Source organism: Phyllopteryx taeniolatus, chromosome 13 (assembly GCF_024500385.1).
Source record: "Phyllopteryx taeniolatus isolate TA_2022b chromosome 13, UOR_Ptae_1.2, whole genome shotgun sequence".
In the NCBI taxonomy this organism is placed as follows: Eukaryota; Metazoa; Chordata; class Actinopteri; order Syngnathiformes; family Syngnathidae; genus Phyllopteryx; species Phyllopteryx taeniolatus.
In genome coordinates this window covers 8268642-8282742 of record NC_084514.1, presented here as the reverse complement: position 1 = coordinate 8282742, position 14101 = coordinate 8268642, and the positions used below count along the sequence as shown (strand labels likewise).

The 14101-nt window shown below is 42.3% G+C and overlaps 1 protein-coding gene across 9 annotated transcripts in view; it reads left to right on the top strand.

The window, feature by feature from the left end:
• The window catches only part of smoc1 (SPARC related modular calcium binding 1), a 38340-nt gene that overhangs the window by 2370 nt on the left and 21869 nt on the right, over nucleotides 1-14101 (top strand). For 5 of the 9 annotated variants that reach the window (XM_061794898.1, XM_061794903.1, XM_061794896.1 and 2 more), the window contains exons 2-7: nucleotides 6689-6854; nucleotides 7158-7241; nucleotides 9097-9209; nucleotides 9368-9467; nucleotides 11109-11159; nucleotides 12383-12430. In XM_061794898.1, coding sequence (XP_061650882.1) covers nucleotides 6689-6854; nucleotides 7158-7241; nucleotides 9097-9209; nucleotides 9368-9467; nucleotides 11109-11159; nucleotides 12383-12430 — 562 coding nt within the window. The remainder of the gene's footprint in view (nucleotides 1-6688; nucleotides 6855-7157; nucleotides 7242-9096; nucleotides 9210-9367; nucleotides 9468-11108; nucleotides 11160-12382; nucleotides 12431-14101) is intronic. The other 4 variants (XM_061794899.1, XM_061794905.1, XM_061794904.1 and 1 more) reach the window with 1 other exon arrangement.

Sequence of the window (14101 nt, the reverse complement as noted above, 5' to 3'; positions counted from 1 at the left end):
AAAATTCAATAACATTGATTAATCGACTACAAAACCTCTTTCGTTGCTCAACCCCTAATATTCACCGAGGTACTAATATCAGTTACTACAGTTACATAAGGGTTTTACTACTTCATTAGTAGTACCGGTACAGAAATATCACAATGTGCTGAGTTGTTACAGTTTGTACAATCTGCACATTTATAAAAGTGTGTTTTCTATGTATTGGTGATACTTTTGATTTTTTTTTTGCTAATAATGTCTCACTTATTGAGTCCTAATCTTTCTTTTGTGGATGAATGTTGAATCATTTTGCTGCATAATCAATAATAGTGCGTTGAATGGTCAATGTCATAGTTGTGGTTAACTATCATACTTGGTCACACACTGGAGACGTTTCACAACACACGTTTAAAAAAAAATAAAGAAATAAATAACTGCAACTTTTTTTTTGACTGTGAAAAAGAGTCGCTGAGGGCGCACGTAGGACTTGCGCAACGGCCTCTCGATCCACAGGCTTCCAATCATAATAAGAATGATAATATGATAATAATAGTACACGTTGGCTGATTAAGTTGCGGTTGGCGGCGAGTCTGGAGAGTGAGAGGGAAAAGCTATTTAAGGCCACTTGAGGCACTCGAATGCATCATTTGCCTCTTGGATGATTCCCAAATAAAAGTGAAAGGCAACACTCCTCTCCTGTGATTCAATCGGTGCCCGGAATCCCCCCCCCGTCCCTCCGACGCAGAATAACGGGAAGTTTAAGAAAGACTTTGATGGTTTCTAACTTGCGAGATGCAGATTGACCGGGTAATAGACGGTGCTGTAAAGTGACGGAACAAAACAAAGTGTAAACACACAAGCCGGGGATCCGGGCGGCGTGCCCGCAATGAGTGCATACCCTCATTTTTTGGGGGGGGGGAGTGCAGCAGGATGATGTTTTATTGGCATGTGCTAAATGGCAGCAGGTGTGTGGATGCAGGTACGTCCGGAGGGAAGGTCTGGAAATGTGGGCTGTTAGCGCATGTTGGCATTTTGACAGGAAGGATGGGAACGCCGGTCGACTTTTGACCAGTTTTCGAAACACAAAAGAGCTGTCCTCGGGTCAAATTGTCGCCATCGTAAAAACAAAACGAGTCACATTTGAACATGAACTGCATTACAACATTAATCAGCATGCTGATTTTAGTTTTAATCAGGATCAAAATCCCCCAAAAATAATAATTCTGTTAATTATTATTTTTTTTCCCCCTCCCCAAATTGTACCCCAGTGTAATCAGTAGAGTTAGTCATGTGGATGAGTGGATGATGCATGTGTGGGTAATGTAAGGCGCAAACATATTCTAATGATCAATAAAGTTAATCGAAGCCAAGAACAAAAGAGTGGCGGGTCAGCTGAGGGGACAAGCAGAGAGTGGCAAGCACATGTGCTCCACACAAGCCTTAAGTAGACTCGGGACTCCTCGGTGCCACAGGGTGCCCCTCATCAACCCTGGCACCGTCATGGCACCTCCGAGAGGATCTCACGGGCAACGACGATGTGAATTGGAAACTGCTCGAGAATGAATACAGTATTAGACGGAAGTGAACGTGAACAGCAGCAGGACTAGTCAGCCTCATTGCCCAAAAACCAAATCCATGTATCAATAATGTCATGAAGTACCTTTTTAAGTAGTGACCTCATCAGCACCTCAGTGTAAATCAGTCGAATACTTTGGCACAGCTTTTTTTCTCAAGTGTTTTATTTATTATTTTTTTTGTTTTTGTTCGGCGTCTAGAAAAGACATTTCAGGGGAAACATAAAAGCGGCGAGGCGAAGAACGGGCTCGAGGCGGAAATACTGAAAGACGTACAAATCATGTCTAAATTCTGCCAAATGCCAGCGGATCATTTTATCCTGGTGGAGGCGTGCGCTCCAAAGCGCGCACGCGCTTTTTACGAGCCAAAACCTCTCATTAGGACGGCCGTGCTCCACTTTTTTTGTGTGTGTGGTGCTTTTACGGGCCATTGACAGATGTCCTGGACGCCGGCTCCATCAGCGGCCAATCACACATGAGTTCACCCTCGGAAAATGCCTTTTCATGCTCAATTGTCTGCCGTTCCAATCAGGATAATGAAAGCCAGATCTGACATTTGCCTCTCCCGATGCTGCAAGCTTCTCTGGGCTCCGCTCGTTTCATGCATGTCACTCATGTATGTCTGATGTTTTACGATGAGCATTACTTTTTACTGGTTGCTGTCTTGGGAAATTAATTAGTTACATATGTATCCTTCTGTGTTACTTTAACACTTCACGTTTACAATGTATCGGTTCAATTTTTCACGGCGCTCAACTTTTTTCCCCCTAAAAAATAGTAATAGACCGATTATCAGCCGGGCCAGTTATCGGGGCCTATATTCGGCATTTTGGCACATATCCGCATCGGCGGGTAAATTAAAACTAGGTCAAACTGGCTTATTTTGGCTCGTCTTACAGCAGAGTAACTGCAGGCTATCTAACTACATAACAGGACATTACAAATTGTGCAATAATTTAATCCGTGTTTTCAAAGAGTGACATTCACCAGCAAATATATTTATGCGCCATCATTTTTGATCGCTTTAACAGTTCACTGTTGGGCTTATCTGTTTAGCGGAATTGACCGGGAAGAGAATATTTCACATACAAATTCAAGTCACGGTTTCTTAAAAAAAAAACACAGTACATCCTAAATCAACCATAAATGTGTCAGTGAAATAAGTTACACATTCAACAAAGTACTAGTAACACAAACACACAGAAACGACAAGAAATACCATAATAAGGAGGTTAATTCTTGCGATTATTCAACATCGCATGGCGCATTGCATTCTGGGGAACCTATTGCAGACATGGACTGTGTTTGTCCTTGGCTTGCTAATTTGAACCATTCACCTTCTAAATGATGATAGACAATGAAATGTGCTTACAGTAAAGACATTTAGACGAAATCAAGTGTTGGAGTTCGTATGATTCAACGTTTCGACGCGCCCTTTTTTATTGCCAATCCTTAAAACGATCATCAAACTTTGACGGCATGCTCGGCCCCCATCAGATTGTGTAGCGGCGATGCAATTTAACGTCACCCATTTGTGTAGGATACTTGCTTCGGAATGAGTCTCGTTTGGGAGAATCGTCCAGTAGTTATGGAATTCACCAAAAATGCTTGGGTCAAACCAAAATGACCGACTTGCTGTTTAATGTTGTGCATGCGAGCGTGAGACTGTCACGATAGACATCCCCACCCAAATCCGTGTCGAACAGAGAAACAGGTGTCGGGGTCTCATTTTTTTTGTTGGAGGGAGTTTGTGTGCCTAAAATACTTGCATTTATGAAAACGAAACATTTTCCTAATTTTGCGTCACTCCTCTGTCGAGTACACAAAGCTCAAATTTGGTAGCAGTGAGAAAAATCTCAAGGACAAGTTGGTAATTACAAGGACAATATATCCTGAAATGGCCGCTTCAAACCAAAATGGCAGATTTATTATTGTTATTATTTTACCAGGAACAATAGGCCTGCAGAATTTGTGAAATCCCTTTAAAGATGCATATTTTTGGAGCATTCTGTGTGGAACTTGAATGACTCATGCCTCTATATTCAGTGTGTTAAGTCAAGCAGACGTGTGGGGAAGTCACGTGTATTTCACTGACTAACACCAAACCTTGAAACCTTTCTTTAAATATTCAACTAAAACCTGCCAGCATCTGCTTTCTCTCTCTCTTTTTTCTTTTTCTTTTTGTTGTTGTTGTTACCTTCACGAGACTGGGGACGGGTCCGTGGGTGGCGGGGACCGTATGACTAAGCCCTGATGCTCATGTGGGAGACTTGGGTTTATTTCCACTTAATGCTGTCTCAAAAATCTCATGTGAGATTGATTGAATGAATGTTTTTTTTTAAATTTTTTTAAATCCTCGCTTAGGTAGAAGAAGGGCAGCGTCCATTAAGGCGCTGAGTCAGGCGTGGGGGAGGACGGCTCAGTCGGCGTGTGGGCAGGGGCCAGACTCTGTGGCTCGTAAGTAATTGGGCTTTCACTTGTATGGCGCTTTTCCACCTTCCAGGCACTCAAAGCGCTTTAACATCGTCTCGTCATTCACCGACGGAGTGGGGGTTCAGTATCTTGCTCAGCGACACTTGGGCACGGTCATAGGCCATGCGCAGGTTGTGCGATGGAACCCACAACCTTTGGGGTTGGGAGACGAGCGCTCCACCGCCTGATTTAAGAGTCAATCTCCTGCTGTGTGCGGTCTTTATAAGAATAAAAGATTTTTAAATTAATGCAGGAATCTCACTCCTGCCATCACAACTAATATGGCCCATGCAGCGACTTACAGGGTGATACAATGCGGTTGTGCTCTCCCTCCCATGATGCATTGCAGCACCACCTATCCTTTGGGTACAACAATGTATGTGCAGTATTCATATTTTTTCATATTTTTAAATTTTTTGGGGGGGGGGTCATGGAGGCATACCAAGTTCCCACACGGAACATATTCGGTAAGGAACAGGGAGTGCAATTGCCTCCGTAAACAAACACAGCGCAGCTCAGCCTCTGGCGAGCGGCTTGGTTTTGGCAGTACGTCAAATGTTTGAAATGGCATCACGCCAACATGAATGGGTAACTCTTCACCTTCTTACTTTTGCGCTACTTTTCGTTTCATAAAAAGAAAAGATCAAATCTGTTATTCAATTAGTTTTATTTTATTTTACCGTGCACATTACCCACTACTCAAACTGTTACTGTTGTCTGCGTTGTTCGGTTCCTAAAAAGAAGACAAACTATTGATGTTGCACTTTCTTAAAAAGAAAAGATTTTAGCTGTTATAAATATGATTTCCACTCTTTCGGTTGCACTTTGTTCAGTTCCTAAAACGAAGACAAACTATTACTGTTAGTATGCGACACTTTTCTGTAAAGAAACGGTTAAAGTAGTTACATATTAATATTGCTGTTTTTCCTCTCTGTCCTTCATTTCCTTTAAAAAGACAAACTATTGATGTTGCACTTTACTAAAAAGAAAAAAAAAAAAAGCTGTTATATATATTTCAATAGATTTTTATTGCGCTGTGTAGGTTATCTGTCCAAACTGTTACCGTTGCACTTGTTTGTGTTGTTCGTTTCTGAAAAAGAAGACAAACTATTGATGTTGCACTTTGCTAAAAGGAAAAGATTTAAGCTAATATATATTATTAAATGTGTATATTTTTATTTGACCGTATACATTAGCCTGTTCAAACTCTTGCTGTTGCACTTGTCTGCGTTATTTGTTTCCTAAAAAGAAGACAAAAACCATCGATTTTGCACTTTCCGAAAAAGAAAAGATCAAAGCTTTGATATACTTTAATAGGAAATATTTGTATCCATTTTATTTTACAATATACATTACTGCCAGCTCAAACTGTTTCTGTTACGCTTATCTGCATTCATAGTTTCCTGAAAAGAAGATAAACTGTTGAGTTTGCACTCCTAAAAAGAAAAGATTTAATACCATCCATCCATTTTCTGAGCCGCTTCTCCTCACTAGGGTCGCGGGCGTGCTGCAGCCTATCCCAGCTGTCATCGGGCAGGAGGCGGGGTACACCCTGAACTGGTTGCCAGCCAATCGCAGGGCACATACAAACAAACAACCATCCGCACTCACATTCACACCTACGGGCAATTTAGAGTCTCCAATTAATGCATGTTTTTGGGATGTGGGAGGAAACCGGAGTGCCCGGAGAAAACCCACGCAGGCACGGGGAGAACATGCAAACTCCACACAGGCGGGGACGGGGATTGAACCCCGCACCTCAGAACTGTGAGGCTGACGCTCTAACCAGTCGGCCACCGTGCCGCCAGATTTAATACCACTTTTTGAAATTTTATTGCAGGGCTTGTTTCTTGAATGTTTTTTTTACATATTTTTATTAGTATTTTTTAATTTATATAATTTAATTGATAGAAATGCTTCTGTCGCAGGAGACGACTCCTTTCTTGATCGTATTGCCGGGCGGTCTTTAACTTCTGTCCACTGAGATTCGCGCAACGTCTTTCCTATGAGCTGTTTTTTGGTTTGCTTTGTGGTTTTTCAGTCTTTTGGTCTAAAATCTTACTTGCTTTACTTGTCTTAAAGCATAGACGTTTGCAGAAAGACTGAGAGAGTCGCTACACAAAAACCATCTCAAATGACTTCGAAAGTGTTGATTTTCATTTGACTCATGTCTGAGTGAAGGTTAACAAATTCGAGAAATTACAGCTGTCGCTAAGCCACACCCCCGAAACACAGTCTGACCAATCAGAATGCAAAACAGAGGTACGACACTTTCCCGGTGATGCTTCGTTGAATTCAACGATAAAATATCCACAGAGTTGAAAGGGAAACATTTTATGAACCCAGACAAATGGATGAAGGCTCCGGATGAAGATATTCAGTCATCATCTTCGTTGAACGGACATTTTGCGATCGCGGCGCAAACGTTTGTTGGGCGCGGTGATGACGGACCTTTGCGATATGTTCGCAGACCGCCAAAAGTCTCTTTCCGAAGTGCGTGCGCGAGCACTGACCGTTGGAAGCCCCCCTCCAGGTGGAGGCCAGGGGCCACCGCACCCGACGCCCCCCCCCCCCCCCCCTTTGAACGCCACTGGACACCTTGGAACTGCTTTCAATTGTGGAAAAAAAAGCAATGTCCTTTTTAATTTGTGTGGTTTCAGTGGCTGATCGGCGACAGGGACAGCCAGTGCGGCGGCGCTTGCACGCGGCCGCAGGCCAAGCCGGTGTGCGGCTCGGACGGACGGAGCTACGAGAACGGATGCGAGCTGCAGAGGGCGCGCTGCAAAGACAAGACGCTGACGCTGGCGCACCGCGGCCGCTGTCGAGGTGAGCGCACCACAAGTCAATAGCGCCTGTGATTCCCAACCACTCTGCCATGAGAGATCGTCAGCTCTGCTGCAGGAAATTATCCAATTTGACTCAACTGGTCAGTCCACACACTGAACTTTTAGTGACTTTTTTTTTTTGGTGGTACGCTGGGAGATTTTTCTAATGTGCCTTGGTTCAATAAACGTTGGTAAACATTTAACACAATGCTAAATCCTGAACAAGGGTGATCAAAGTGCCAGTTGGAGGCCTCCTGGCCACCGGGTGGCAGTCATTAACTCAGCGTCACATTTTGGCTTTAAGGAAGAAACTGGGTGAAAGTTGAGGAGTCGGCAGTGGCGCTCCCAGCAACGCCCGCATCTGTGGCCAGAGACGCTGTGCAAACAGGTAAGCACCGTGCCCAAAACCATATTTCAACCAATCACAAATCCGAAGAAAGACGTTTCTGGAAAAGGCAAAACGACAGCATCGGTGAATGGCTAATATGAGTTGAGAAATACACATTCTTTTTAAAAAAAGTGATGATACAGAAAATGGATGGATTGTTTTGTTGTAAAAATCTAATTTGAATACGGTAATTACAAACAGGCCAAAACTCGGTGAATAATATACGATACTTTGCTTTATAAATGAAATAGGAAATTGTTTAAGAAATGTAAAGAAAAAAACAAACAAGTAATTCAGACATGCACATTTAAAAAAAAAAAACTAAAATAATTAAAACATTATTAATTACAAAAATAAGGTCAAAAGGGACATAAAAAGTTTTTTTAGTTTAAAGAAAAAGCTAATTTAAACAATTACAAATGTACCAAACACAATGTTTTTAAAAATAATGTAAATAATTTTAACAAAAGGCCTCAGAATTTAAACTTTTTTTAATACAGTAAGACAAAAACAATAAATGATAAATAATCAAAAGATCCATCCATCTATCCCTATCTATCTACTTTCTGAGCCGCTTCTCCTCACTAGGGTCGCGGGCGTGCTGGAGCCTATCCCAGCTATCATCGGGCAGGAGGTGGGGTACAATAGATAATCAATAGATATGAAATATAAAATGTATTTTGGAATTTTAGGGAAAATAATTAAAAAATATATATAAAAAAACATTTTAAAAAGGATAAATCACCTGTAAAGTATATCATTATTTTAATTGAATACATTTCTAGTATTTTTTTTGTAGTAAAATACTTGAACAAAATACTTATGTTTTATTTTATTGATTCATTAAAAAATATCAAAATAAAAATATATAAGAACTTAAAAAAATATACAGTACATATTTAAAATAACTGTTGTTGGTATGGACATGGCCTGAGACAAAAGTCAATTTCTTTTCCAAGTAAGACGTTTTAAGACGTTTAAATTCAAATGAACCTTTTACGATCTCGTTAGCTTGGGGGGAACGAGGAAAAACAAGGGAAGTGACTGAGGAGATGTCTTTCATTTTCTGCCTCTTAGCTGGCGTGTAATTTTTCACAGACCCTCCATCATTCACTCCCTCAGCAACACAGATTGATCGGTGTGAAATAAAAAGTTGGAACTTGGCATCTGCTTAACCCCCCCCCCAATGACCTTTAGGAAAACAGCACCTCGCACCAGCTCCATTTTTGGTAAAGCGGTGTCGTCTTTCCCGACGGTAATAGGCAGTTTTGTTCCATAAAATCATGCGTGCGTGAAATAAAGCTGGACAGAGATCCCACGTTCTCGCAGACGCCACGGCTCTGCTTTGTTGTAGCCTCGATTGGAGCCGGCAGCTCACGGTCCTCGCTGGACTTCACAGTCTGGACGCTCTTAATTGAACGCATTGGAACCAAACAGGAAGTAGAAACATACCAAAAGATGACTAAATCAAATCAAAAGTCCTTTTGTTCACAAAAGGTTTTGGCAATGGAACAAAACAGGAAGTAAAAAACCTACCAAAATAAAACTAGCGGTCGACCAAGGTGGATAAAATGGGTTACGTGACGTCACATGATGACATCAATTAGTCAAAGTTCTTTGTTCACAAAAGGTTTGGTTCATAGCGGCTTTCCGTTTGAGTCCCATTTAAGCTAACAGGCAATGGAACCAAACACGAAGTAGAAACCTAGCAAATACAACCAGCGACTGCTACACTCCTTGAGTCCCGCCCTTCCTGCAAGAGTGTGACCGCAATTGCATTTCGGCCGTTGCTCGTGCAATCATTGGATGGTCTCGCTCGTGAATCATTACATCAGGACCACTGTTTGGTTTCCAGATGAGGTTCAGTCCAAGTGTCGCGTGGAGAGGAGCCAGGCTTTGGAGCAAGCCCGCAGGCCGCAAGAGTCCATGTTTGTTCCAGAATGCAACGAGGACGGCTCGTTTGCGCAGGTTTGCGCTGATGATGACAATTTCTAAATGAAATGATCATTTAACTCATTCACTGCCAGCTTTCCCGGTTAACATGGATATTTCACTTCTAAAGCCGTCAATGGCAGTGAATGTGTTAAGTGGACATATTGTAACTGTGGGTTTTTGTGGTTACACAGGTGCAGTGTCACACTCTGACAGGCTACTGCTGGTGCGTCACCTCCGACGGAAAGCCGGTGAGCGGCTCCTCGGTGCACAACAGGACTCCGGTGTGTTCAGGTACTGCCGACAAAGAAGTCAAGTCAAGTTTATTTGTGTAGCCCTTAATCACAAAATCGTCTCAAAGCGCTTCACAGGCCCACAGTTGACAAAAATTGACGACTTCCCCTGATTTAAACCCCCCATTTTTACTTAATTAATTTAACTGAATTACTCTGGGTGGGAGGTGGGGGACTCATGTTTTATCGTGGGTCATCAAACCTACAGTACGTGCCATGCTCAGCCTACACGCAATGCCGAAAACTCAGTCTTCGCAATGTTGTGAGTGAGTGAGTGTTTCCCCAGTCTTTATTAAGTTAAGAAAAATATATTTTACATGAGACAAATCTTGCGCCACACCATCAAACAAACTAAAATAATGATGCCGTGGTAATGGCCAAAATGATCAAGAAATAGCCGCTTCTAACCAAAATGGCAGACTTCCTGTCTTTTCAGGCATGGCTTCTTCAGACTTTTTTTTGTTGGTCTACACATGATAGACATGTCTGCCAAATTCCATGTTGGTAAGTGTAACTCGCTTCGGGGCTTGAATTTCCCCCAAATTCCCAGGCTGCGCTACCATGAGTCGTCACTAACTTGGCTGCCCTGCGCTGGCGACACTCAATGACGAAAATTCATTTTTCCTAAGTAAGACGCGCCAATCTGTCTGAAGTCTTCGCATCCTTGTAAGCCGTTGTTACAAAATGGCTTTTTACGTGCAATCTGCTCTTGCTTGGCTGCAGAGTCACTGCGCATGTTTTTTGTGGACAGTCTGTCCCATTGTCCAGACATCTAAAGAATATGGGTGATTGTTGTCACGTGTAGGACACAGCCAATACTTGCCAGAAATTCACACTGCGCTTTTGGCCTCTTTTTGCAGCCTCCCTGACTAGTTTTCTTCTAGGCTTTTCTTTTGTAGAGGGACAGTCTTCACTGTGTTCCCTGTAAAATACAGGAGATTGTTGTCACATATAGAACAGAGCTAGTACTTGCCAGAGGTTACTGAAGCTCCTTTAATGTCACTGTAGGCCTCCTTTAGCATTCTTCCTGACCAGTTTTCTTCTCATCTTTTCATCTGTACGACAGAGACGGTCTTCACAGTTTTCGATGAAGAAAAATGGAGATTGCTGTCGGGTGTAGGACACATCCAGTATTCGCCAGAAATTACCACAGCCCCATTAATGTCGCAGTAGGCCTTTTTTGCAGCCTCCTTGACCAAGATTGGGACTGTCTTTCATGTGTTCTATGAAGAATACGGGACATTGTTGTCACAGCCAGTACTTGCCAGAAATTCCTGCAGGCTTCTTGTAGCAGCCCTGCTGACCAGTTTTCATCCATTTAGAGAGACGGTCTTCACGGTGTTCCATGAAGAACACGGGAGATTGTCCCATGTAGGAGTCAGCCAGTAGTTGCCAGGAAATGGTTAGCAGCTTATTTGACCGGTTTTCCTCTCGTGTTTTCATCCATTTTGGAGGCAGTGTCTTCATTTTGCTTCATGAAGAATATGGGAGATTGTTGTCCCATATAGGGCGCTTGAGTATTGTGGAAACGAGGCTTGAGTAGCGACGGTTCGTCTTTGTGTTTTCCTCCAGCCAGCGAATGACATTCTCCGACATAGACGCCATGTGATAGGCATCAATCATGTGCCGTATACGTTTGCAGGAAACTTCCATGAGTTTTTGGAAACTCACGTCGGGACGAGCGGATTGACAGGTAGTACATCTTCCCATCCAAATCGTGACTGCTCATCGTTTTTTTCCTGCCCTTTTTTTCCCCTGCTCCTTGCATCCACGAAGCATGTCGCTACCTGCATGACCCAGACCACGAACTTCTCTACTTGATTTTCAATGCAATGCAATGTCGGGTTTTCCCATTCGGCAGCACGGCGATAATCGGACAAGCCTTGGTGTGTAGCGCTACGGCAAAAATCACAATTCATACAAAATGGCCCCCCTGGGTGTGTGACGTTCTTGACATATTGTACAATAAAATACAATGTAAGATATAATATATATATATATATATATATATATATATAAAAAAATTGTGATATAATTTTTTTTTTTTAAGCGAGTGCAATGGTAGTATCTTCTTTTTAGGAAACAAATGATGCACACAAGTGCAACGGTAACAGTTTGGACAGCAACTCATAATGCCATAAAAGACAAAATCACATTGGCGTGATGAGTTAATGAGTTTGACGTACAACAGGGAACAGGACCGAGCCCTGGCGCGAAGAGCGAAAATCTGTGACAGCCCCTCCTAAAAAAAAAAGTTTACAGCTGCCTATCGATGCCACAAGATGGTGGCAAAGCATGACTTTTGTCTAAATCTGAGATCTTCAGTTAAAATTTGGTGGGGTCCGGTTACAAAAGGTCCAAACCTCAAACTAAATAAAAATGGTTGATGTCCTTTTCCTTTTCACATGTATTTGTGGTTTTGCAAATAAGATGTTTTGCTTTCCACGGAAATACTAATATTTGTCTGTGCCATATATTGAACAATTTTGATCCAACCAACAAAACATGAACATGAATAAATGTATTCCCAAACAAAACTAAAATACTGTAGTGCTTATTAAACACTCATCTAATTCTGAATTAACTTTCCGACTTAGCTGTACTTTTTTTTTTTTTTCGGGGTATATGTGTTGCTGGAATGCGAGGTAATTACACTTATTGTTCTTTTCCTAATATGAAAAAAATCTAAATACATGAACCCTTACACTCTTATTGTAAACTTCACTGTACGATTCTCACAGAATGTTCTCGTAACAATCCGGTTTGTTTGTTTGCATACGGCCCTTTTCATCTCAGATCAATCCATCATGACCGTGAAACGATTCCAAATACTTTTGATTATATGCAGGAAAGTAGTTGTCCTGTCATTGCTGCAGTCTTCTGCTTTGTATATGTTTGTTTTTTTTCGCTCCGCAGGGTCCGTGACCGACAGACCGCCCGGGCCGGCAAACTCTGGTCGAAAAGGTGAGTTGAGCTCAAGAAATGTTTCATTTCTTTATCTTCCGATGTGGTCGTATGACCAAATGAAACTAATATCTTTTTCCGAAAGTAATGTGTCAGTCCACTGGTCTGAGATCTGCTCTGTAAGCAGCGTGTCAGTGTGTTGATAACTTATTTGATTCAAGGACCATACATTTTTCTTTAAAAAAAAAAAATAATTCTAGAATGTGCAAACTAAATCCAATCCAGGTTGTCTGTGCTTTGCTTTTGAATGAATTGCTTCCTAAAGGAATGTTCCAGATGCTGCAAAGCTGCACGTGGGTGAGTATTTTCCGGGGGGCGTTCAATGTTACGTAAGACGCACCCCGTCACATTCATTCCAAAACCTTGATTTTTGTTTTTGTTTTTACAGTTCAAATTCCAGTGAATCCCTCGAAAGTAATCTGCTGAGACAAAAAAAAACAAACAAAAAAAACATATCATTTCCACAAACCATGTCCAATTTATTGTAAATGACACCTTTATTTATAATGCACCTGTCAACAAAGTCAAAACAAATTAAATTGTACTTTTTTTTTTTTTTTAGTTAAAAATTATTACATCTATGGACTAAATGTTGTGTGGTTATTATGCTAGGTCACCATTATACTTCCTCCTCCATCTGTAATAGTGCAGAATGTCACGTTGATGCGCACCACTTTACACACGGCAACAGTGATGCCCCCCACCCCGTACAACATAATTTTTTTTTTTTACAAAAGTGTTTACGGGCTGTATCCGTAGCTGTCACAATATGCGTTAAGCGCAGATGGTGCATTCCAAAAAGCAAACCGAAAGTAATGGAGCAAGTTTATTGAACAAAAGCACACGGACAGAAAATCACTACAACTAATTAAGAAGGTGGACGGAGACCCACGGGGGGGGGGGGGGGGGGGGATATTAAGAAAACACTAAATTAACAAAACACGAAACTAAAATACCTCCACAAGACAAGGCAAACAACAGAACTATCTACAACTAGAACTACTAACTAACAGAAAATCAGAATAGTACTTACAGCGGGAAAATGGAAGACGAGAAGTAGGCTTACTACTGGCAGGAACAAGCACAAGAGGAAAGAAAATGTTGTGGCGATGGCAACAAGCAGCAAGCAAAAACTTCCTCCTGTGTGTCCTGCGTCTAAATGCCCTGCTGATGAAGATTGCCAGCAGGTGTGACTCAGGAGACTGCTCACTGGCCCACTCCAAGGAGACTGCAAGAGAGAGAAAAAATAACCAGCAGGGGAGAGCAACAAAACAAGATTGTGACAGTAATCGTTTCCACCTTTAACGGACCGATGAACCGTGGATCCAACTTTTCGGTGGAACCTTCCACCTTCAAGTTTCTTGTGGAAAGACGGACCTTCTGCCCTGGACTGTACTGAGGCGCCGCAATCCTGCGTCGGTCTGACAACTACCGGTTTCGAGCTGCTGTTCTGGATCGTGGCGCACGGCACGGCATCGTCCCAGCAGACACGCTGGCCTCGTCGGAGGTGAACGTGGACTGAGGGAATGGAGACGTCTGTTTCCTGGGAGCTGATAGCCGTAAGCGGTCTTAAACGGAGACATACCTGTGGCCGAGCTGACGAGAAAGTCGTGCGCACACGCCACCCAGGGGAGATGGGATGAGCAGGACGACGGATGCTGGCGGCAGACG